Source organism: Lagopus muta, chromosome 20 (genome assembly GCF_023343835.1).
Source record: "Lagopus muta isolate bLagMut1 chromosome 20, bLagMut1 primary, whole genome shotgun sequence".
Taxonomy (NCBI): domain Eukaryota; kingdom Metazoa; phylum Chordata; class Aves; order Galliformes; family Phasianidae; genus Lagopus; species Lagopus muta.
This window is the reverse complement of record NC_064452.1, coordinates 3,345,053-3,370,557: the sequence shown is the minus strand read 5'-3', so window position 1 is coordinate 3,370,557 and position 25,505 is coordinate 3,345,053. Positions and strand designations below refer to the sequence as shown.

The 25,505-nt window shown below is 43.1% G+C and overlaps 1 protein-coding gene across 4 annotated transcripts in view; it reads left to right on the top strand.

The window, feature by feature from the left end:
• Positions 1-24,069, top strand: part of PIGL (phosphatidylinositol glycan anchor biosynthesis class L) — a 55,911-nt gene extending 31,842 nt beyond the window's left edge. For all 4 annotated transcript variants that reach the window (XM_048967260.1, XM_048967258.1, XM_048967257.1 and 1 more), the window contains 5 exons: positions 6,211-6,301; positions 11,790-11,857; positions 19,801-19,832; positions 23,418-23,551; positions 23,922-24,069. In XM_048967260.1, coding sequence (XP_048823217.1) covers positions 6,211-6,301; positions 11,790-11,857; positions 19,801-19,832; positions 23,418-23,551; positions 23,922-24,056 — 460 coding nt within the window. In that variant the 3' untranslated portion in view covers positions 24,057-24,069. The remainder of the gene's footprint in view (positions 1-6,210; positions 6,302-11,789; positions 11,858-19,800; positions 19,833-23,417; positions 23,552-23,921) is intronic.
• Positions 24,070-25,505: the final 1,436 nt, after the last annotated feature.

The following is a 25,505-nucleotide window of genomic DNA, read 5'->3' as shown; positions in this document are numbered from 1 at the left end:
ACCAAATCAGCATTTTGGAGCTTGTTGCAGCCTTTTGTATGTTTTGGGGCCATAAAACTCCTTTTAGAAGGTTCTCAAACTTAGGTAAATAAATGGAACGTATTAATATTTCCTTTTCACAGGACTGGAAAGTGGGAGATAGGAAAGCTGGGACTGTATCAGAGGTTAATTCACAATTAGTTGAGCTGAATGTTGTTTCCTGTCCTTACATATCTGGGCCTGATGCCTTCTGAAAACAAGATTTTTAAAGTTACTTCTTAAAACTAGCTTTAGCCACTGTCGTTTCTATGCATTTCTGTTCTTGAAAGGTACCATCAATTGTTTTTGATTAAAGGCATTGAATATGAACTTGTTCCTGCAGAGCTTTGTGCTGTAATTTATCAACAAGGCACCGAGGCACAGACGTCAAATGAATACCAGATTTCAAATTATGATAAGCAATTGTGTCATCTCTGTGAATAGACATTAAACTCTGCTGAGAAATCATCAATAATTCATTTCAAAAAAATGAGTACAGGGACATTTGGATAGACCTTGCAAAGAAGCAGTCCTGTATTCTCTGATAATTCCTTTGAATTTAAACCCAAAGGATTCTTGTTTCTCCAACAGGAACACATGATTGTGGCCAAGTCAGAAAGTTTGTTCCCCAGTCACCCAGTTGCTATTGACTGCTGGGGAGTAACAGAGGTGCTTGGAATACCATCTGCAGAGGTACAGCCTGCTGCAGGAGCACGCACACCTTGCCTGGGCTGGGAGGAAACTGAGCAGAGTGCTGCCTGTCTTTGTGTTCTTGCTCTCAGTGCATGATTTCAGCCTCACGTTAGCGAGGTCAGCACTTAACCTGTCTTTTAGGCATCTACACTTTCTTAATTTACCTTTGAGATGTGTATAAAGTAGGTCTAATGTTACACATTGCAGATGTTAAGTGCAAGAGAAAAGGAATAAGTCCATTCTGCTTTTTTTTTTTTTTTTTGATATTTGAAGCATGTTTTATTTCTAAATGTTGCATTCTTCAACTGTTAGTATCCCGCTTTATTCCCTTGTTCTCCTAAATTGTGGATTGTTACATTCCAACAAGCACACAGCATCTGTTCTCTGTTTTACATGATGCTTTAAGATGCCGGTCTTTTGTCTAAAGGGGATCTTTTCATTTGAATCAAAGATGTACATGCAGCTGAATAGCAGTACTTCCCTCCTGTTATTGTTCATTACAGGAGGAGGAATTGATAATAGATATTAGTGGAAGGATTTAGAGGCTCTGCTTCAAGATCTGGGGCTAGCATGTCTTAACTTATCGCAGCATTATCTTAAAAATAAAAATTCTCTGCTCTACTTTATAGAGCATGAAATAATTTCTGTTTACTCATTTCTTTCAATTACTTTGATGCTATGATATAAAGGTCACTGATTGCCTCTAGTCATCACATAGCTTTTTCACTAATTGTGCGCTCACGTCATTTTGTTCTGTGGGATCTTTTGCTTTTTGATCCAGTTTCAATTGCCCAGATGTTCATTTTGTACAGTTAAGTCTATACAAAGGGCGTGCTTTGTTCCAACAAACACTCTGTGGTCACTGTTCTCAGCTGGGAGCCCGATGCACAGCAGTTCACCTGTTTCCTATGTAATCCACTATCCATCTCCAATTATGCTGACTTAATGTACAATCATTCACTGGGGATGGAGGGGTAAGGAGAAGAAAAGATGCAAAAATGTTTGCTGGTCCCTAGCCTTGGATTGATTAAGGTCACACTGCAGGATGAAAAGGCAATAAGAAATCAGAAAACTCCTTTGTCTTTACTTCATTGGTGTGTAATGGAATGGAAAATCATGGTAGTACCTTGAAGGATTTTTTTTCAGAATGTGTTAATGGACAACTAGGCACCTTCCAGAAGGAGTCCCGCTGCTTCTGCTCTCCCTTCTCCATGATCACCTTCATGTCAAGGCAGAGGTGTGTTTGCCAGATCCCATCAGGAAGCTGCCACACAGTGGGAGGCACTGCTTCACAGTGCACCCAGGGGCCTGAAGATTCCCAGTTCTGCAACTTACGGGAGGGACAGATGTCACTGCAAGTGTCCCTTCCAGGACAGCCCAATTGGTCTTTGCAAAGCCATGTGGATGTCACACAGGCTAACTGCTCATTTAACTTAACCTTCAGAGTGGTCATGAGAGCTTAGTTTGTGAACAGAATGAATTCCATGGAAGACTCTGAAAGAGGATTGTGTGTTATAAATGCACTGGCTGTTGCTAAAGACCCGTGGAGGATAAGCAGTGGAAAACTGGACAGGGATGGAGCAGTATATCATATAAGAAAGGTGTCACTTGGCAGTACAGATCTGTGAAGGTGTTTAAGTTTCTAGAGACACCTTCCCAATGACAGGAACATAGCTGCCTTCAGCCTAAAGATTCCTAGAAAGATGACCGAACAAAATTGTCCAGGCTACTGGCAAGGACAGCATTACTGGCAACATTTACAGGGTGTTCATGGCCAAGGCTGAGGCAGAAGATGAGCTCTGCTCCACAGCCCACAGCAGGCAAGAGGAGGCGGCCTGGAGGGGAGCTGGCATCGAGCAGAGATTTTTAACATTGCTTTCATTCAGCCAGCTGTAAGGCTGCTGGGCGAGATCTGCTCAAGGTTGAATATTGCTTTAACTTGCTCACATGATTTGTTGTGCCTCCCTCTGCATTGTGTTTCCTATGCAGACCTTTGGGAAGGGGACTGCAGATACCAGCGCCCACTCTGCCAGCCTAGTTTGGCAAGGAGGAAGAAAGGAGGTGAGGGAGAAAACCGCAGGTCTTGTCTGGTTCCCCCTATGGATGGTGGCATTGCCTTGGATGGATAAAGGTAGAATGCACCTTGTTTTCAAAGGTACAGTGTTTCCTGTATCTGGGTCTGCTGAAATCAGCAGAAACCAGCACTATCTGGCTGCAACTGCAGAATAATTCTCTATTTCTCTCTCCCTTCAGTCTATAGATCCCTCGGCACAGCTGTAAATTCCCCTGTACAGTGCACAGCACAATTTTCACTGAAAACAGCTGATAAAACATTTCTGGAGAGAAACCTCATTTCATTAAAAATATTTTTTTACCTCTTCTATGCATCTCTCTATTTTTCCCTGTTGGCCACCTGTGCTTGTCGTCAGTCACATGGAATGCCCATAAAGATCACTTCCAGGCTGTTTAGGTTGGTGGAAATGAGGCCAAGTAACCAAAGCTCTTCACCTCTCTCACTGGCACTCTCCAGCAGCGACCTGGGAGGGCTCTCCAGTGCAGGATTTATATCTTGGTCTGTTTCAGTGACTGACAGCAGCAGCAAGGAGCTCTCTGGGGCAGAGGACAGGGAGAGAGAGCGTGGGGAATGGTTCTTCCTGGGACAAGCTCCAGTCTGCTCCAGGGAATGTGCTAGTTTTCACTCCTTTATAGTCCTTTATCTTAGCCCTTCGACCTTGAGCTCAGGGGCATCATCAGCCTTAGCCAGAAAGGCAGTGTGGAATTAACTGTTGAAATGCTGAATGTTTCTCATACTAAGCCCTAAAAGTAAAAAACGTAACAAATGCAACTTACTTGAATAGTCCAGGAAGTCAGTGGACCTTTCAAATTTGCTGAGCGCTGATGTAGAATATTAGGAAGAATGTGTTGTACTGAAGCATGGCAGTTTTGAAAGTTTGTACACTTCTACCACGCAGAGGCCTCCTGTAAGAACATCTCGTGTGTAGGTACAGGCTGTATGAACTTGGTTTTCTTTGTCATGTTTCATCCTTACGTGGGCTGGACTGTTATTATTTCCAGAGCACAGGCAGAAAGCCATTGATCTCATGCTTGTAGCACGGTCTGTACGATCGTGATGACTGCACAAAGTATTAAACTCTTAGCAAACACTAGTAATAATAATCCTGAAGTGATTCAGGTTGATGTGTTGGCAGTCCTACTGCTGATTTCTCTGGGTGACTTTGGGCACGTCATTTAATTTGTGTCACTTCTCATGTTTGCTGAATGAGCTAAGGATGTCTCAGTGGGCCATCACAGCTATTAAAGAGTTATAATTTTGCTTCTCTATCTTTGGTGCTCAATGAATGACATTATACAGGGAAAAAGCTTTTTTTTCTTACTGGGAGTGAATGAGCAGCAGTAAGTGGGTAGAAGTAGATTTTTTTCTTGGAGAACATTCCCATCTAATCACTTTGGTGTTCACTGAGTTAATTTGCTCGTGCCTTCAGATTGTTTTGTTTCCAGGGATTTTAAACCCTTGCCTCCAGCAGTTCATTTCCATTGAAGGAGGAGGATCTTTATCTGTCTGAACTAGTTAAAACCTGCTCCACTACCCGGCAGCATTTTTGGAGACAGCCCAATACAGTGCAGCAGATATGACACCAGGAGCCTCCTGGACATTGTAAATACCAAGCCCTATTTTTTTTTTCCTGACCTCTTGCTGTTGGAGCACTCCTACTTCAATGGAACTTCCTCCACAGCTCCATTTGTCCACTGTCCAAAACAGGCAACGGTATTTGCATTCTATGTGGCCAGCAGAGAATCCATTTAGACTAATTTACCACTCTAATATTATCAGATTAAGCCTTGACATAACCTCAAAGGTGCCATTCAAACAGCTGAGGCACTCTTAGACTCCTCTCAGTGTGCATGTTCTTGGGTTCTTGGGATATTTTGAAGCACGTTTTAGAAATGTGCTCAATATAAAGGTTGCTGCATTGTGGTGGAACTTGTAATACCTTCAGGGCTGCTTCATCTTCGACCAGAAGATGGGAAAGTTTTTGTCTTGAGCAGATTACTTGCAGGTTTGTTAACTGGATGGACAGCCAGCAGATGTACTGAAGGATCTTTTCTGTGATGAAAATCAAATGCCTTTTGTACATCAGGCAAAGATGCTGTCTGTACAACAGGGACTGGCAAACAAAAATTTCTGTTGTCAGTAATGTCAACCCAGGGAGCATGACTAGAATGTGTATTATATAGAAATGCCTTTTTTTATTGTTGTGGTTTCTAACAGCACATTATTTTGGCCTGTGCTGGACAGAGCTATGAAATAGGATGGTTAATGTGCTAACGCTCAGTTTGTGCTTGAGGTTCCTCCTTCCACTGCAACTGCTATTTCCAGCAGTGGGAAGATTTGTGGCCAGGAGATCTCTCATGAAGATCAGGGCTGAGAATGAGCCAGGGAGATGCTGTCCTGTTTTGCTGCAGGTGTTGCAGCCTTTCTGTCTTGGGAGTCAGTGAGGCATGAGGAGTGTTGGGAAGTGGCTCCCCTGCTCCCAGCAGCACACAGCTGGATCAGTCAGAGCTGAAACCTGTGTGTCTGTGAAAAGGCTGTGAAGCTGCTTTTCTGCTCAACCACCTCATAGCAATTATCACACTATCGGAGGATGGAGGAGGTCTGAGCAAAGGACCAGTTGAACGTGTCATCATTGGTATTCAGCAGCTGCATGTTTTGCTGTTGTTACAAATAACCTTTTTAACTTTGCAAGCAATGTTTTTTTGGCATCATTCATACGTAATTACTGACAGGTCAAATTCAGCTGGCAGTTGTGTAAATATGGAATAATTCTATTGGCTTCCTGATGTTATTTTGCATTTGGATCACAGTCCCTGTCCGTAGGAGCTTGCAATCTGAAATACCTAGGGAAAGCACTCTGTCACAGATGAGTTAGTATGCAAAGCAGTTAAAAAAAACAGATGAACTGCTATCAAATCCTCGCAATATAATTACAACTATGTTGTCCTTTGGTTGAGGTTAATGGTTTAGTCCTCTGTAAATGAGAGTATGCTATTTTTTGTATGTAATTCACCAGTAGATAACAATTAGAAAGCCTTTTGGGAAAATGAGTTTTAAAAGAGCTTTTAAATAAATATTTGATAGTTATTTCTTTATGTGTAGAGAGAGGAATTTGACTGGGACAAATAGAGAACAAGAATCATGGGACAAAATAGGTGCTGCTTGAAATAGAGCAGCCAGGAAGTCTGCCATAGAGGTCAGAAGAAAAGGAGAGCTTGGCAAAGGAGGGTGTTGGAACTGCTGTTTCCCTTCCAGCCTTGTTTTCCCCTCCTCCACTTCCCAATATATAGACTTCTAAGACTCTAAGTAAGGTTTCAGTGGTTTTAAGTGGTAAATAAATATATCTTGATTTCAGTCTCTTTTCTGACATGGCTCTTACAAAGTTTTTCAGGATTGAAGTGACTAATTGCACTTGTCATTTTTAGGGATCTTCCAGACAGTCCTTCTGTTGAATGGGACGCACGGCTCCTTGCCTCCTTCGTGCTGAAGCATATAGAAGCCAACAACATCAACCTGGTAATGTGAAACTTCCTACCACATAGGCAGCGCTTTTGAGCTACTGTTCTAGGCCACTCCTATCTGGAGATCTTTCTTGGCTTCTCATTGGGAAATAAACAGTGGAGAGGTTTTGTTTTAGTAACTCCTCAAATGTTTCTTATATTTTAAAACAATTGTTTTTCCCATGTTACTAAGTTTTATTGCTAAAAAGGGCCTGATTGGGATTTAGGCATTGGTTTAGGCTTAGGTTTGAAGGACATTGGCAGGCTTGTTAGAAGGCTAGATTAGTGAGGGCAGGATTGAAGGTTATTAAACCAGAGTTCCTAGAAATAGAGTTCTTTCCATCAAATAGGAAAAGAAAACATGGAAAACTGTGCTCTGTTCTTTTCTGTTGACCGTTGCTGTGATCACACATGTTATTGTCACACACTGATTAGCAGCAAAATCACAAAAAAAACTTTGAAGTGTTTCAGCAGTGTGCAAAACAAGAAGCCGCAGCTCCTGCAGCATGAGAGCCACCTGAGCATGCAAAACAGCAACATGTATCCAATTGTATTGATTCTGTGCTAATTTTCCATGGAATATATTGCTGTGCACAGAGACAAATCCAGTGTTCGTGCAGTCCTTTTGTGCCTTTTGATCCAGTGAATAGATAGGTTTTAATCTAATCTGAAAGCTCCTAAAACAACAGGATTTGTATTGCGTTTTTGTGACTCTCCTGGGCACTGGGACAAGTGCACTGGAATCCCAGTAGAAACTCTGAGAACACCAGAACTTTCTATAGATGGTTAGAGAGGGTTAGATCTTTGCCTCAGAGGAAATTAAACTCAAGCTGTTCTTTCTGGGGAAGCAAGAGTCTGGCACTAACATAGCGTGAGCTGAAAAATCAAGTGTGGGGAATTGGGAAGCAAGAAGCATGCACAACCACTAGTGCTTGCCCTGCTGTGCTGCTGGTATTATAGGGTGTAGCTGTAGTAATGAAGAGTGCTGTGGCAGGGCCTGTTGCATTGCCCTTAGCAGTTCCTTCAGCAGCAATGAGGACAAATGATTCTAGCAGAATGTCAGCAGCATCAGTGGCCACTGAAGCATCTTCATGGGAACGGTGGTCATGAACTGCCCCATGAACTTGCATTATTTTCAGTGTCACAGGTAATCACATGGTCTCAAATATCTGCTGTAATACCTTTCAGGAAAGAGCAGACCTAGTTTGCCAACAACAGAAAGCAAGCACCAAATTGCCTTTGTCCAACTTCCAGCATTTTGGAATTGCAAACTTGCTGTGTGTTTGCCAGTCTGTGCTCATCTCTGCTGTCCTCAGACAGTAGCCTTGTCTTGAAAGGTAAACTGAGTCTGTTTCAGTAATGGTGAAACTGATAGGATTAGCTTAACGTGTTAAAAGAGCTTAATCAAAATGTAAGTTAACAGAGTTTCAAGCACATCCAGCTAATTCACTGAAGTTAACGTGATTGGAAGACATATACTGCCTTTACTATCCCCGTGGGAAAAATGTCTCCAGTTTTCCCTGTAGTCTTATCACAGAAAATGGTATTTTTTTATTTACAGAACGTGTGTCACCTGGTAGTGGAGAAGCATGCTGCAATTCCAGCAGGTCTGAAAGATTGCAAGGCACCGTGTTAGGCATAGTTTTGTTCCATTGCATTGTTACTCATTTCCACAATTGCCCTGGAAGTCCAAGAGTAACTCAGTCTTGTTGAGAGCTACAGGGACATGTTTCATCCAAGCTCCACGCTAAATAGAGCAGGCACAGAAATTAACAGTTGGTGTGCTCAAATCGAAAACTAATTTATAGACTTGGGAAATTATTTCCTGCCTGCTGGATTTATAAGCAAAAGCCAGTGGTGCTGGGGGAGCAGCCAAGGATAGTCTTGATCCTGATTAGAAAGTATTTGGCATATAAAGAAAATGAAGTTGCATAGTATTGTGTGGGCCCCAGGCAGCCCCAGATTATTAAATTCTCCTCTTCAGGATTGCAGGTTTGGTGACAGCAAAGCTTGGATTACAAGGTGACATTCAGACTGTGAGCAGGGCAGCTGCAGTGCCAATACCAGAATTCAGCAATAAGAGATTAGAAGATGCCTTCCACCATAGGCTGCTGGAAACATTATCCATTCAGCTGTTTGCAGAAGAGTCCCATTGTCTTTGCTCAGCTCCAAATCAGTCTGGATAGCCAGACCCTTGGGCCTATGAAATGATGCTATTAGAATGCAGGTTCTTGCTGTAGCACTTCATGGGATGGTCTTTCTTAAAAAGGGAAGATGTTTCTATCTACAGCAGTGTACTTGAGTAGGTATGTATGCTCTGAATCACTGTACAGTGCCAGACAGAGTGAGGGAGACACACAGCTTCTGCAGCACACACAGCATGTAGAGGGAGCATGGACTCCAGACTTCTCAGGAGTTTTCTGCTTGTAACTGAGTAATTTCCTCTGTGCTCTCCCCACTCTGGATGGGATTTCTGGATCTGTTTGTCTTGGCTGCTGCTCTGGTTTCCATTAATGAAAGCTCGATTTCCTAAATACCAAGGTCACCCAAAAGAAAACCCAGCAACGCCAACAGCAGCAGCTCCCATTTCAGAACAGGTGTGGGGAGGGAACTCCCTCTTGCCCTGAAGATTTCATTGAGCAATAATTTCCACATCAAGTGTATTTCCTATCCTACCCTTTTGCTCCCAGGACTGGCTAAGCCTGTTTTTAACCCAGGGTTTCAAGATGTTCCGGTTTCTTCATCCTGCCCTGATGGTTTGCTTGATTTCATCATCTGCCTGGTTCAGGTTATGTGTTTGAAGGAAGCGAGCTAACTGCACCATGTGGAGGAAGGAAATGCTCCCATGTGAAAATATCTTCATCATGTGAGAAAGAAGTTCAGATTTTTTTCATCAATGAAATTAATCCCTGAAGCTTGAGGAATATATTTACATGTGATTGCTGCCTGCTATAAGCCATGAGCACCACAGTGATGCTGTGGAGTCAGTGCTCTGTTTTAGAACCCAGACCTAGAAGCTACATATTGGATAGGGGGCACCACCAATGTGTCACAGTCAGCCTGAAGGATCTTTGAGGACAAAGATGACCTATCTGCAGATCAGGTGAATGCTGCTGTGACCAGGTCAGTGTGCAGGTACCGTGGGAGTTATGTTTACAGATTTCTGCAGTTGAAGAGACACAGCCTATTAGGTTGCAATTGTGCTAACAGTAAATTAGACAGTATCAATTTAAAGTGAACTCCGTGCAATCTCTTTACTTGGTTCACATGTTACATAACCACAGCAATATGAAGAGCAGCAACTCCTATTTCAGAACAGATGTGGAGAAGGAAAACCTCCAAAGGTGTTTCTGTGCAGATAATTTCCATGTCAAGAACATTTCCTAACCCAACTTTATGCTCCCATAGTTGGCCTGAGCCAGTTTTGTCAAAGTAGTGATTAGCTTATTTAGTCTGCTCACTGTAGCCTCTTATCTTGGTCTTCTAGTTTGTTCTCCTGTGCTCGCTATAGAAAGGAAAATGTGTGTTTTGGCTTGCCTTGAGTTTATAGTTTGGTTTCCCAAGGAAACAAGTATAATGCAATTTGTGTGTGTGCATGTGCATGTTTCAAAAGACTTTAGAGCCCATTGGCTGATTTCAACCACATTTTACAGCAGGGTGGTAATCTTGAAGACGTTTTATTTATACAGGTTACATAAACATAAATTATCAGGTAGAAGAGACAAAGCTTGCTCTGTCCCTGTATGGTTAAAAGGTCAAGTGAGAGTCCAATCCAATCCTTATCAGACTCTCACTGTTAATCACTTGCTCAGGAATTTATTCTGCCTGTAGTGAGTGGGACACGTTGTTGTGTCAGGAGAGCTCCACTATAGGTAGAGATGAGTTCAGAGCGCACTATTTCTTATCTGTAGAGTGCAGAGTGCTGTGCTGGTTCCTCAAGCTGTACAGAATTCAGTAACATCTTTCCTAGATGAGCTACTTAAAAAGCTGATAATCTTAGGGAGAGCTGAGCACCATTCCAGACCATGCAGTCCCTGCAGACAGACTGTCAAGTAGTGCTGACGTACAGTAAAAACAGCCAAATCAGAAGACACCTGCTACTTGGTGGCAACACAATTACAGCCACTGAGCAAAGCAGAGGGTCTGTCTGTGGGCTTGTGCTAGATGCATGGGCTTGTTAGCAGGTTTGCCTGGAGCCTGTGGGATTTGTGGGATTTGAAGTATTTTTCACTGTCTCTGTTTCCTGTCCTTTACACGGTATCTCCTATGTGTGAAAGGGCCTCTTCTGTTGGAGGGTGGAGTAGAAAGTTGCAGGATGGGCAGGGTGGCTTTTGATCTTCCCTTGATCATTAACCCAGTAGTTCAAGCCTTGCTTAGAAAATAGATGTTGAGGAGGGAGCTGTGGTGAGTAAGCAAGGCGGTAACATTTTTTTTTCCCTCGAGAAAGAATGGGCTGGCAAAGAAGCAAATATCTGTTGAAATGTAGGGAGTTTGATTCCTTCCTGGTCATGGAGAAAGGAGCTGTGAAGAACTGCTGCTTGGCCTCTTTCAGTGTGGAAGCCTAACGATGCTGTTGAAGGGCTGTCACTTTCACCATATGGAAACCATACCAGTACCAGCATATATACCCTGTCTGCCCTACACTTTGTGCTGCCACTTTGTCTTCCAGATTGGTAGCAGGAATCTTTTGATACCTACTTCACAGTACTGTGCAGAATGAGCACTTAGGGTGGATGCTTTGCCCCAGTATGTTATTGAGTGGCTCTGAGGACTGGGAGCCAAGGGTATTCCATGCTTTGGATGGCAACTTGTTAATGCTACTTTCAGATGTTATTTCTGCATTAAAAAGTCCTCATTTCTCCCTGTAGAGAAGCAAAAAAACAACATGCTCTTCTCATTCAGCTGACAGCCTGACTTGGCTGTACAAAGAAGGCAATCAGCTGATTCCTTAAAAAGGTTTATTCTCATATCAGATTATCAACTATTGCTGTTGTGTGATGAAGTCTCATTACAATCAGGACAGTAATGCACAATTGTGTTGCTCTTATTAGAGCAATCTTGTCCTGAATCACAGCACAGCAAGCTTATAGTCTCACCCTGCAGTTCACAGGCATTCTGGTATGTTCTCAGATTCAGGAGAGAGTGATTCATAGAGCTGGACTACTTGGGACAAGAACAAGTTTGCATGAGATTACTCTGAAAGTAACCTTTTGGCTACATAATAAGTAACAGGAGCATCCTGCCATTGGGAACATGATACTTATCATTTCTCCCTTGTTTAAGCTGTTAGACTGTATAGTTGGTTAGTTCCAGAGTGTCCTCACTTATTTGTTTAGTTGTGTTTCTGTAACTTGAGTTCACGCACAAAGGCTACATTGTGCAACACAAAAACAACTCTTTGGAGACAATGGGCAGGGACAGCGCTGCGTTAGATGTCAAAGCTGGTTATTGCATTGTCTCTTTATTCTTCAAAATGTTTACTGCTCTGTGGTTTTATTTTGCAGGTGGTAACTTTTGATGCGGGAGGAGTGAGTGGTCATGCTAACCACATTGCTCTCTACACTGCTTTAAGGTACAGTGTTCTGCGTGCTTTGTCGGATGCCTCCCTGTAGTGTTACAGAGTGAACATGGTGTTTGTGTGTAAGCAGTTAACTGCCAGCTAGAGCCAAGAGCAGTATTAACTTTGCTCATACCTGTGTGCCAGGCCATGGGATGTGATGCTATTTAGAGGAGTGCCTACAGTGTTGTAAATGACGCACAGCACCCTTTATTATTCCACCTGCTGGTGCTTTGCTGGTCTTCCTTTCACTGAGGCCTCTTTTGCTCTTCTCATTCTTGATCTCAGAGCAGTGACGCATTCTTACTCTTAGTGCAGTGTAGTGAATGCACCTGCACTGAAGTGTGCCACAGATCGTTGCGTTTCTGGTTTGAGGTGAGTATGTGAATAGATGCATGAGCTGGTGGTAGTGGAATTTTGGAGAGGCCTGCACCACTGTTCAAGAGGATGTTTGCTATGCCATCTGATTATCTGAATTTACTACTCTGGGCAAAGGATATTGCTCTTTCACTAAAGCTGTTCCTATTTACTGATCTTCCCAAGTCAGTTCATTGCTTTATCACTTTATTCTTTAAATTCTCTGTTGTGATGTAGGAAGGATGCTAGACAAAAATCACCCAATTTTTTCCTGGCAAGGCAGCTGACCATATTTTATTTTAACTGCTCATTCAGATTCATTGTGTCCTAGAGTGATTTCCCTTAGAGCCCTCCCTGTCTTTTCCAGGCATGAGAAGAACTCTTTGCCAAAATACAGAAGATACAAGCAAGTTATCTTGTATCTTTAGCACCCATTTGTTTTCTGAATCATCTGTGCAATTCAAGTAACTCTGCATCTCCAACATCATAGTCATTTTCCTTTCTTACTTGCTTGAAGAAAGCTACAGAGCCACCCATCCCATACTGGGACCTACTGAGCTCCTCTGGGAAGATGCTGAGAATCTTTGATCCTATCTCATGGCTGGAACTCAGTGTTAGAGGAGATCGTGGCTTTTCCCAAGATCTTCTGAAATATCTTAACAGAAAAAAGGGAAGTGAAGTTAAAGTAAACAGTGCATTTGTTTGGACTAAGTGGTGAGATGCTTTCCAGCACAATGTTGCTTGAGGGGTGAGCAAAGGACAGAGGTTGATGGCTGATGCTTACACATTTGCAGAGAGTTTGCAGAGAGATTCCAGCTACCTGGACCCTCGGTGTCCCCTCAGACAGTTTGCCATAGGGCTTGCAAATAGAAATAGAAGACAGACTGTTAGATATCCCCCTGTGTCCTGAAGAAATATAGGGAAAACAGGGTAGCAGCTGTAGCAACTATTATCCCGATTCTGCTTTTGTGTCACTTTGTACCTGTGCAGAAATCACTTTACCACCTTTGCACTGTAGGTTTCTTACATATGTACAGGGAATTGTTAACCTTTTTCTTGTCTCAGAGTAACTTCCTGAGAACTATTCTTTATCTGGAGGCCCCTTGAGCCCAGATCTTTGCATTAGTCCTTAGCCTAAGTAGAATATTGCCCTGAGCTGATGAGGTGGTCTCACTTGTTTCAGAATATATAAACATCTCTCATTAATTAAGGACCAGTTTGTGTCTCATCTCTTTTCTGGTCCTGAATCAGCAAAAATAAGCATGGCAACTCAGTCATCTGTGCGTGCCAGGAGTGATGCTGTTGTCACTGAAAGGTTAATTTTATTTTTAGTGTCTTGCTTGCTCTCATTATTTTTCAGTTTGTGTCATGGAGGAAGTAGAGCGTGACCGTACCACTCCTGATTTTCAGTGCCCTGGTGAGTTCTTATATACTGGCTAGTGCAGGCAGCACCAGGAGCATATGTGGGGCTTCTCACAATACCCCCTGCTAGCAGGGCTTTGCAGAGCAGAGGTTGCTGCCCCCAGGGCCTGCGTGCTGCATGGCAGCAAAAAGACAAATGAACTCTCTTCTCTAGGTATCATGTGGAATGCGTTTGTTTATTAGCCATCTTTAAATGAGGTCTGCAGGACTCTGCCTCCACTATGACAGCAAGTGGGAAGGGTGAAGCAGAAGGCTGATAAAGCAACACTCAGCTGTTTGGGGGACTGACCTTATGCCCACTGAGAGGTTGCTTGCTGCAAGAGCAGAGGTACGACAGGGCATATGATCCATTCCACTGCTCCTTGCTTCAGGAGATACAAATTATTAAACAGCTGCAAGAAGCACAACAGTTCAGGAAATGATCATAGCTCAGCATTATCTGCTAAGAATGTAAATAACCTTTCTAGGATCTGGGACAGAAGTTATGTTCAGAAGAGCAGAAGCTATTCAGAAACAATGTTCCTTCCACTTGCACCAAATATCCTTGTGACACCCTGCAAGGAGTCTAGATGCTGTTATATACCTAGCCTTCAGATCTGTGAAATGCCAAGGTTTGAGAGTGGGTTTCTTCTTTTGCAAGGGAAAAATACTAAGGGAAAAAAACCAACAAAAACACCCAGGAATAGGATGGGGGAGAAACACAAATTGCTGTTTGATATTTGATCTCCCCTGGGAGTATTTCAGTTCTGCTTTCCAGATTGGAAAAAAATCAAAAATCATCAAAAGAAACAAGCAAAAAAAAAACAAACAAAAAAAACCCGAAACCAACTCCATAGCAAAGAAGAGGGAATTGAATGCAATTTTCTGTAGCTCTATTTCTTTCCCTGTGGCCTGGATTTGGACATAATTCTCCTTTATCCTCAAAGCAGGAGCTTTCCCTGTGGCCAAGACTGGACCCTGTACACACATTCACAAGAATGAACAGGTCTCAAGTGACATCAAGGTCATTTAATTCCCTTTCTTAGTATTTGGTCAGTCACTAAAGCACTACAATAATAACCATGGTAAATAATACGTGACAGGAATATCTGAGAACCTCTTTCCTGCACTTTGAAATGACAGTGTTTGCACTGAGATCACATGTAGTATCAAGGAGTTCTAGCTTTGCATGAGTCATCTTGCATTTTGATTTTTATACAAGCCTTCTTGCCTAGTAAACCGAGGGCTGTTGATTTTGTTATTTGCTTGCTTAAGGTGGAGAGAAATGGCCGCTGTGAGGGGGAGGAAGGACTGTAACATTTGTTTTCTTCAGTGAGCAATCAAATCCATTTCATCCCAACTAGAACAGAAAAGAATAGTCCTTGTCTGCTTAGGGCAGAGCAAACTGAGTGGAAAATAGGAGCTACTATATTTAACCATGCATTATGTTGTTATAGCAACTGCATCCATAAAACTTATATCAACGATGCCATATAAAAAGCTACATCAAAGAATCATTAGCTGAGCCTATTCTCATCAGTTCAGTTTAGAAAAACACCTCTCAGTCTTTCAGGATGTTTCTTAACATCCATCAGCTCAGTGGTAGGTTGTAAATGGGACTGTGATATCGCTGCAGAAATGATATTTGGGAGCTTAATGCTGTATCTCTCTTGAGTTGATTGTGATGCAGCTTGAGTGCCACCAATGCCTTTTGCACTTACATGTCACAGCTTGACTTCTGAGTGCCCCATTTATGAATGCCAGCCATGGTACACAGCACTGTGAGGGTGGATTGCACCAGGGTTTCCTCAAAGAGGAGATCTGAATTATGCCAGTTAAATTAAAAACTTAAATGCCAGTTTCAAATAAGTGTATCAAAACAGTGATGGCCATTGTCCAGCCATATTTGGTAGGTACTGATTTCAAAAGCTGCCTACTGGATTACATCTCTACAAAGCACAGTTGTGCTTGTATTGATTTTCTAAGTTCAGGTCTGTAAGAACATGTTGAACAAGAAGCAAGCTGTTTCTATGATAATTAGCTTGATGATAGTGTATGGGTTCCCATCTACCATTTTTATTGCAGGTCTTTGTACAGTGCAGGGCTAGAAAGGGACTCTGATCCCTCACTCCTTTTAAGCATCTGTAGCCCACGTATTTCAAATGAGTGACATCTCATTTATGTTTTCAAAGCAGACTACAATCTTATTTCCCTTGCTTTCTCCCAGTAAATCCTTCTTCCAAACCAACTATTATTTGCTCCACCTTGGAAAAGGATTTTTTTGTGTCGTTGATGTGTATGGTTGGGATTCTTTAGGCCCTAACAGAGTTGTAGGGTTCCTGCAAAATAAAGAGGATTGGAGAAACAACAGGGTGCATTATCTTATGTTTCAGTCTGTCCTTTAACAGCCCAGCTCACTTCTGGTATTTTGTTTTAACTGTCTCAAATGTCCTAAGTGATGGGAGAATTTGTGAATGGTAGCTGTGGTTGGACCCAGACTCTGTCCTTAAGGTCAAGAAAGAAATGTCCTGTTTTTTATCCTCTAAGTTTCTGTCCTTTCCCCTCAGATGACTGCCCCATGCCTGGTATACATCACTTTGGTATCTTGCTGGGTATTTCCTCCTAGATTTCATCTCATTCCTTAATTTGACTAAGCTCATTCAGGAACGTGGAAGGGCACTGGGGTGGTGAGAGCCATTAGGATAAGGTTGCACACAGGGCACTGCATTGTTGGTAGTCAGCAGGGATTCCCTTCCACCAAGAAGTTGTTGGGTTTTTTTTTCTGAAGAAACAGCCTGAAGGAATGTCCTTCCCAGTGTCACTACACTGCTAGCAGCATGACTGGAGCAGTGACACTGCACATTCTTCTCCCAGTGCAGGGACCTAAGCACAGAGCCAAAGAGAAGCTCTGTCAACTGGAAAATCTCTGAATCGCCACTTTTTTTTTTCCTGAATGATGGAACCATCTTTTACCACTGTGATCCACGAGTACAGAGTGTCTGAATAGAGTTTAAAAAGCTGCATGTTGTTACATGGTGTAGTTCAGGGTGCATGGAAAGGCAGCCAGAAAGTCCAGTTAGGGAGGGAGGAGGCATTCCAGATAGTAAACATTCAACATCTGGCAAGTATATCCCTCTAATGTCTTGGTGATTCCTAGGAGACTAACTGTTCTTCCTCTTTCACATCTGTTTCATCAGATTAATTGGGCAGATTAGAGGTTAGGATCCTAAACGGAGCCCCAGCGTATCTTGAAGACATCCATTCTTTTGCCGTGCTCTTGAAAACTGCATTTCCCCAGGGCTCTACAGCATCCAGTGTAGCACAGTGAAGGGTTTTACCTTTGGCACCAGGATCAAATTATAGAGTGAAGTCATCGATTTCTGTGAGCAATTTCTCACTGAAGAGAACATTACCCAAGTTGTGATCCACCCACCTGAGCATCAGTCCTGCTTCTAACCAGAGAAGCTCTGTGTTCCCTGAGGCAGAGGTCCCAGCTCCATCTTGACTTATTCCTTCTTGCCTTCACAGGCTGATATCAGGAATCTGTACTTTAGAGCTAGCCCACTTGCTTTGCTGACAGCTTTCATTGAAGTAGGCTGAATAAAGGATTTGGGAGCTATCTCCATTCAGCAGTTTGCAGAATGGGGTTTGTTGGCCACTTCAGTTTTTGTGCTGGGTGACAGCTACAGGCAGGAGTAGCTTTCAAAGCTGCTGGTCCTTGAGGGACCTTGATGGTCCTTGCAGTGCAGAAATGGTGGATGCCATCACAAGTCTCACAGTATTTTGGAGCTCTTCTTTGCAGAGGGTTGCACTTGGTTTCAAATGTGGATCTGAAAGCTACAAAAAAACAGGGGGTGCAGTGAGAAGTACCTTGAAATCAGCTGCCCTTTGGGATTTGATGGGTGGATGGGAATGAGCTCTATATTTAAAAGAAAAGAATTTTTATAAAAGGTCTCTTTGGAAGAAAAACACAAAAACACTGCTAAAAAAAGAGCCTGTTTGTGTTTGACTTGTCAAGATTTTATGCCAAACTCTTTCATTTCACCCAAACCACAGCAAGTCCAATCTATAAAACAGCATTCCCGAAATGGCAACAACAGACAGCTGCAACCTCTCCCCTACTTGGAAGCGTCCCATGGAGAAAGCTTCAGCAGGGTGGAGATGGGAGCAAGGAGATTGATTTGGGGGAGGATTGGCTGGTTTTATGAACATGTTGCTTTCTCTCTCTTCCTCTGCTTCTCTCTCTCCTTCTGCAACCACGCAGTTCATTGCCAGCTCTAGCCTGAGAAATAGGAATGAGCAAGGCTGCAATTCCTCTGCACCTGGGTGGAGTCCATTCTGAGAGCTCTGCACAGAGCTGAACTATTTGGCTCAGGACAAAAAGGATAAGGAAACAATCCGAGTTTCTCTGTGCCTGTTCTTCCAGATCAGTATCAAGTCTCTCTAGCTGCAGTGTTGAAGCCCTTTCCTTAACCAAACCATGTAGTTTGTGCATCTCTGAGCCTTTACACAAACACAAGCCCCTTCATTTTCTGCTGGATTAAACTTTCCTTCCCTGCTGAAGGTGCCCCCTGCTCCTGCTGGAACATTTCCATCTGAACTGGATCTCTCTTTGTTTCTGTTTCTAGTGGCCAGAAATGGTGATTATTAGTTCACTCTTGGAGCAGTTCTTCACAACCTTTAACTTGCTGTCAGTTAGTGCTTTGACAGTCTCTCAGTACAGCATCAGCACACCCAGAACAGGCACTAGGGCTTGGGATAGGTAGCCAAATTTCCCACCCCTCACTGCTCAAGTTTATTTTAAAATAAGTTCCCACCCTGCTAGCTTTACTGAGTGCTGAATCACCACTTTGGGTGGCCAGATTCTAGCTGGAGGGGAAGAAACTTCTGGCAGAAGAGCAGAGCACACATTAATGGAGATATTTAAACCTTTCCCTTGCCTCTGAAAAATTGCGGGTAGTGTTTATGGAGCAATATTGACAATCTTGGTCTGTACAGTAGGACTTGAGTAGTGGGGTGTAAGAAGGCTAAGCCAATATTATAAGGCCACTGTTTAGCAGAAAATGGTATTGCTTGTTGATCTTTGGCTCTGGAGGAGACCATTGGCAAGAAAATCTATTTAAGGCATATGTCTCCTGATTGCTGTTTGAGTTCTGCCATGACCTGCATTCTGGCTTCGTTTTTGCTTTGCATTGCTTTGGCTATTCATATTTCAGTACTTCCTATTTTGTCTACTCCTGTGTAGCTAATCCTTTTCCTTGAACTTAACCAACAGCCAGAGATAATCCTAGTTTGAAAGTGACTGGAGAAACATAACAGTTTACATATAATGTATGTTTTATCCTGGCTGATTTACACATGAACTGTCATGTTGTCCTTTGTTTAATACACCACTATAAGATGATAACAATCTTTTTAAATATTACACAGGGTTAAATAACTTTCCTTTTTTTAATTATTTTTTATTTCCTTTCTCTTTTTGGCAAATGTTCCATTGTTTGGATATCTTCTTCTAATGGAAGAGCAAGCCTGGGTCTGGGACAGCTCTGAGTGCCATCTGCTGGAGACCTGCTTCCTCCCATCCTTTTGATGGGCCAAATCTGGAGGCATTCAAATGGTGATGCAAGCATAGGTGTTCTGTCACCATGAATAGGGCCAGAGCAGAAAAAAATTGTCCCCTCATTCTATTCCAAAGGACATGTTTTTGTCACAGAAATTTCCCAGGTAAAAGTCATGAACAGGTAAAAGTCTTACTGAGCAACAAGTTGGAGCAAATTCTTGGATGTCCCAATGCCAGCACAGGTTAGAAAGAATGAAGTTGGTCCCCAAGCAGGAGCTGTCAGCTATGTTCCTGGTCAGCAGACAGACCTGTAAGAGCAAATGCTATCAAAGATGACCTTTGGCAGCCTCCTACAGTTTCCCTTAGTGCAACAGAAGTTTGAGAGTGACTTGGATTTATGGAGCTTATTTGTGCTGTGTCCCCAGCAGCCAGCATAGAAAAGAAATGGCAGATTAATGTGGGGATTGAGGCTTACTAGTGCCTCACATATGCCTCCAGCGTCTGCTCCTTAACTTTCTTTTTAGATCAACTATTGTAAATGTGTATTAAGAGAAAGGGGTTAATACAGAGTCCATGTCTATAATGTCAACATTTGAGTACCTTCATTATTGTTTACCTACGTGTATCTCTTCTTTCACAGGTACCTGCTTTCAGAGAGGAGGTTACCTGAAGGTATGTCACACAAACAGTCATGACTCTGCACACATTAGGCAATCCTTCACATGCATGTTCTGTCCAGGGCTTCATCTGCCATACCCACCTCTATTTGAAATGTAAATGAAACCCACAACTGAACCCTTTCTTGCTCTTTTATCTCCCTGCAGCTTTTCACCAGCTAAGGTTCCTCTGCAGTCATTTTCCTGTCTGGTTTGAGGAGCTTATGCCTTTCCTGTCCTTTGGTGTTGTCCCGTATCAGTGGTGTGACTTGGTGTCTGCTCTATGATTTTTGCGATCTTGCTTAAATATAAGGGCAAAATCAGTTTTATTCCCTGTTAGTAGCACATTGCAGACCAAGATCTAGTGGAGAGAGCTGGGGCCAAGATGGCAAAATGCCCTGTAACTCAGCTCTCACTCTAGTCTCTTCGATTCTGCCATCTAAGAAAAACAGCATTAATGCCAACTCCTGTCCTAGGAACTCTGAGATAACAGCAAAGAGCTGTGTATGTGCTGTATGCAGGACTGAGAAAGAACAAAGAACTGCAGTGGTAGATGTTGCTGCTAGATGTCAGATATTTTCTAGACCAAATCAGCTCCGTGCTCAGTTCATGCTGGTTTAGACATGGACATCAGACATAATGTGGTCCTGAATAGACTGGATGGGCTGTGCCTCAAATTGGTTCAGGTTTGAAACAGACCCACATGTAGATAGCATTTCCATTTCTCTAGCAGCATCACGAAACTCCTGAAGCTATATAAAAGCCTTGCTGCTCTGATTACATCACATCTGACATGACCTACAAATGCTAAAGGAACGGGGAGCTCCCATGCTGCTGCTTACGCTAAGCCTTTCCAAATATAGTTCCAGTCTCATTGAAATTCCTGGTATTTATAATTTGATCTGGCAGGCGTGCAGGGCTGTGCATCAGAGGGGCTTAATGAAACAAGAGTGATGCTGGGATTGAGGCTGTCTGGATAGAGCTGAAAGGCATGTTCAGGCCATGGAAATGTCCTGCTCTGCTGTTGGTAAGAGAGAAGTATTTGCGGGTGAACCCGTGTAAGCTCATGTGATCAGGGAATCCAGAGAAAATCTCTCTGCAAATGCAAAAGCCAGCTAAGCCTTGCATTGCCTCACTGATATGCAAATGAGCACCCTAAATATCCTGCTTTGCTTTCTAATGCCCTTATCCAGCATAAAGACAGCAGGCTTTTTATAATCTGTAATCAAGTTGTCCAGGCCAGGCACAAGCACGTAGGCTTGTTTCTAGAAGCCAAGACAGCTGCTGGTATGAATCCACCCCAATTGCTGGCCCTGTCCAGCTTTAACCACCACTCTTTCAGAAGAGTTGGTGTGCTGATGTCTGTCAGGAGCAGTGCAAGCCCTTAGCATGCGTAGATCTGCTAATAATCTCATTCTAGGCATACTTGCTGCATAAGCAATTTGAAAGTAGAAAGCCAAGCCAAACAGGCTTTATGCGCTTCTATTCTCGGTCTAATCCACTAGCTATATTGATCTTGCCCTTTCTGCCAACCTAGAGAGGTTGTATTACACTGTTAATCCTGTCCTGCCCAGGTCACAGGCACAGCAGGCTCTGAAGAGCTTCACCTGCTGGTGTCATAGGAGTAGACTCATCAATGGCAGCACTTCTCTTACCCTGCTTGGCAGGGTGCAGTCTGTTTCTCTCAATCCTTTTCCATCTCTCACTGAACTGTACATTCCTTCCCTGCTTCACTTCATCTCACATTCCCATGCAGAGCAGCCCTTGCTGTCAGCATGTGGAGATCCTTGTCATATCACTGACACAGAAGGCTGTTACAGTGCCCTTCATGTTGTGAAGCTTGAATGCCCATGGCTTTGCCTGATCTGACCGATGGGGGCCCAGGAGGCCCAAGTGATGAATACTAAATATTGAGTGTGGTTGCAGCTGTTTTGGGGACCTTACTGCTGAGATTTGGGGAATAGCAGGAACAGAACCTGCAGGCTTTGCTGGTCTGAGGAAGAGAGCTGGTGCATTCTAGAGTTAAAAAGAGCACAGATTTGCCGCTTGGAAACAAGAAGTGTTTTTAGTGCCAAGTAAAAGCTGTCAGGGCACTTCTGCATGGAGCAGCAACACACTCATCACTGCAGAGCATCCTTCGTGACAGCAGGCTGAAACCTTATGGCAGCTAAACAGCAACTGCTCAGTCTGTGACGTGTCAGGAAGGACCGTGAGCAGCCGGGCTATCAGGAGGTGACACGGGCCACCCGGTCACCCAGCTGCCTGCGTTCCCGCACGTCCCAGGGACACACTGCAGGGAGCTTGGCACTGCCGTCGGTCCTCCCAGACAGCATTGCACAGCTGCAGCTCCACAGGGGCCCACACGGTGACCTTGTGAGGTTGAGCAGCCGAGGCTGCAGTGGGGAGCAGCAACGTGGCACGGCAATGACATGGTTCTGACCACAGGGCCACCAGCACTGTAGGTGCTTGCAGTGACCCAGGCAGGCTGTGCGTTTGCAGCTGCCTCGGGCCGCCATCTGCCGGCAGCTGCAGGAGGGCTTTGCTCCTTTCTTTTGAAGGTGAGAGGAAAGAAAGAGATGGAAAGGTAAGGAAATGTTTTGGAGTTGGTCAGGGCTGCCATTGCGGGCTTTGGCTGGATTAAAGCAAGGCTCGTTGCAGCAAAGTGAGCACGTCACTAAAATGATCCATTATGCAGCCTTTGTAGCAATTCAACATTGTTCTTTATCTCATTGGAAATCTAATGGCGTATCTGACTGCATGTCTACACAGCAACTTTGCCCTTTCCTGTTGGACTACGATACAGTATCTAAAGCGTGGAGCATGATCACAGCAGGTTCTGAGCCCTGAGAAATCCCAAAGCAGCTCTTTTGAGAGATATAAACTCTTACTGGGGCCAGCAGTAGCTCTGAGCTCATCAGTGATGACAATTTAGACATAGTTAAAAAAAAAATAATAGAAATTAAAAAGCAATTAACCTTTGAGTTCAAAGGTCTCTTCAAAATTGGGAAGAAAAAAAAAATCCTAGTCAGTATAATCATTATACACTCCCTTCATCATGAATTTCTGAGCAATGAATTCTAGAACTCTGAAGTGTAACTGCCACGCTGAGTTAATGTTTGATACAACCGTTCCTGAATCTTGTATTTTTTTCTGTAACAAAGAAGTGGAATGGAAATAAGAAATCTTGTTTTTGTTGATGAACCAGAGACAGCTATTTTAAATTTCCATTATATCAGGCATGTCCAACCTGCAGCCTGCTTACCAGGAAGAAGCAGCCTTTCCTTTGCAGTCACACCTTACCTGTGGCACTGCTTTTTGGCACTACATACATTTGTGAACAGCTGTTTTCAGGGACAAAGCACAGGAAGAGTACAATTTCATCAAAAATCTGACAAATGCTGTGAGAGCTGCCACTCAGAGAATTGCAGCCACTGCCACTGAACCAGGCTGATGTGTTACTTCCACAAAAACAAGGTCACATATCCCTTTTGTGCAAAAAGAACAGTATAGGGGAATCTGCAAAGACCTGCTGAGCCTGGAGAGATGGCTACCTTATAACAGATCTGTTGTTCTGACGTATCTATCCTGTTTTTCTGTTTAGGGTGCCGTGTGCTTGTCCTTGAGTCAGTAAATCTCCTGCGGAAGTACATCTCCATCCTGGATGTGCCCCTTTCCTGCCTCCTGCCCAGAGATGTGCTCTTCATACTCACAGAAGAAGAGAGTCAGCAAGCCAGGGTGAGACTCTGTATTTGCTTAACCTGTTAGAATAACTCATCATCGTTGTGAAGGCTGTGGTCAGAAGGTTCAGGTCATCATCACAGAGGGCTTCGCACATAACTATATCTGTAGCTTATAAATACCACTAGTGAACAGTCTTCAGTGATTTGTGAAATAGGAATGGATGAATTGCTTTGCTTCATGTGCTGTGTGGACAGTAGGACAGGGCTGAGCAGATTTACAGCTCAGAGATCATCTGTAGTCATAGTGCATTGAATTTTGAATTTTACAGTGTCCAGGACGTAAAGTATAGGAGGACACTGAAAACTGCAGCCATATTAGGTCAGGAAGGTTTTTGTAATGGTTTCTCAACTGTTTTTCCTTCTAGAGAGCCATGCAGTGTCATCACAGCCAGCTCCTCTGGTTTCGCCGCATCTATATGCTTTTCTCACGTTATGTAGTGATCAATTCACTCCACCTTCTAGAAAAGACAACGCTTACAACTCAGGGAGTAAAAGAATGAGCAAAAAAAAAAAGCCTGTGCCAGGACAACCTCTAAAGAAACTCCAGTTATTAGACATTCAAGAGGACGGGATTCTCTCTGTGTAGTGTTCTTTCAGACTACAAAAAGCAGGTTGTATATAAACTTTCTCCTGAATCGTGTTGCCTGATACATTGAGATGAAGGGGGTTTAACAGCTCTGTTTTCTCACTGTAGAAGCTTGAATAGGATGTGAAAATTGAATTAGCCTAATTAGAAGTCAAAAGAAGGAGTACTCCACTAGAGAAGATATGGCACAAACTGTTTTTCTTCTGGACACAGCTATGAAGACAGCTTTGAAACTTTATCTCTTGGTACTTTTGTAAAATCCAAATATTAGGAGCGACTTTTACAAGATGTTCTATCTTCACAGATAAAACCAGAACCATGAGACCTGTCTTACTCAATCAGAACTTTAAAAAGCCAAAGCTTATGAATAAAGCATCAGAAAGTATACGTTTTTTTTTTTTCTAATTGCACTGGTCTTTGCTGCTACTGCTGCTGCTTTGAGATGCATTGTGTTGCAGGCTCCCCTTTCCCAGAGCATCCCTCATGAAACACAAGCATTTCTTCTTGCTTCAGAACATGGGGCTTGAGATCAACTTAAAAGAACCTCAACAGGATCTAAGAATGAGTTGGAAGAGACCCAGACAGTAACTAAGTCTTTTGTAGAACACATGGAGACAAAAATAGCAAGCAGTGTTTCAAAAGTTGTTCCACTTATGTGAAGGATATCTGCAGGAGCTAAAAATCCTCACCCTTTGTGTTAAAAGGTAAGTGAAGATGTCAGCTTTCAGTGATTAATTCCTTAGGATACACAAAGATTTTAAGAATGACTTGGCATTCTGTGGGTTACAGTGTAGCAAAGTGAGCAATATTCCATGTTTCTGTAGGTCTTTGCACTCATTCACGTGGGCTTGTAGCTGCTGGCACATCTTCCCTGCATCTACGCTGCTAGGCAGTGCGCAGTCGAGATGAGAACTTACATTGCCAGATCATGATGTGCTGCTGTGAGCACATCCTGCTCAAGACAACAGGTGAGTTCTTGGTTGTACTCGAGCACGTGTCCACTGTTACAAGAGTATGACTGCTGAATTCAGTTTGCCGGCCATGTGTCAGTGCCTAAGCATATGCCAACTCAGCCTTAAAGCCATAAGCAAGTCCAGGCTTAAGCAAATCAGTACTTTTAATCACGTGGATAACTTCAGGGTCCCTCTACTGCATACGTTTAATCACCTGTATAAATACTTTACTGAACCTGAGCCTAGTAAGCTCTTTCAAAACCCCTTAACTCTCAATCCATGGTAAGTTCACTGAAGTTATTGGAGAAAAAACAGCATGAGCTAGTTCTTTGTCCTAAGCAAGAGATTATCTTATATAGGACACTTTATATAGGACATTTCTGTAAGCCAGACTTCATTATTTTTAGAAC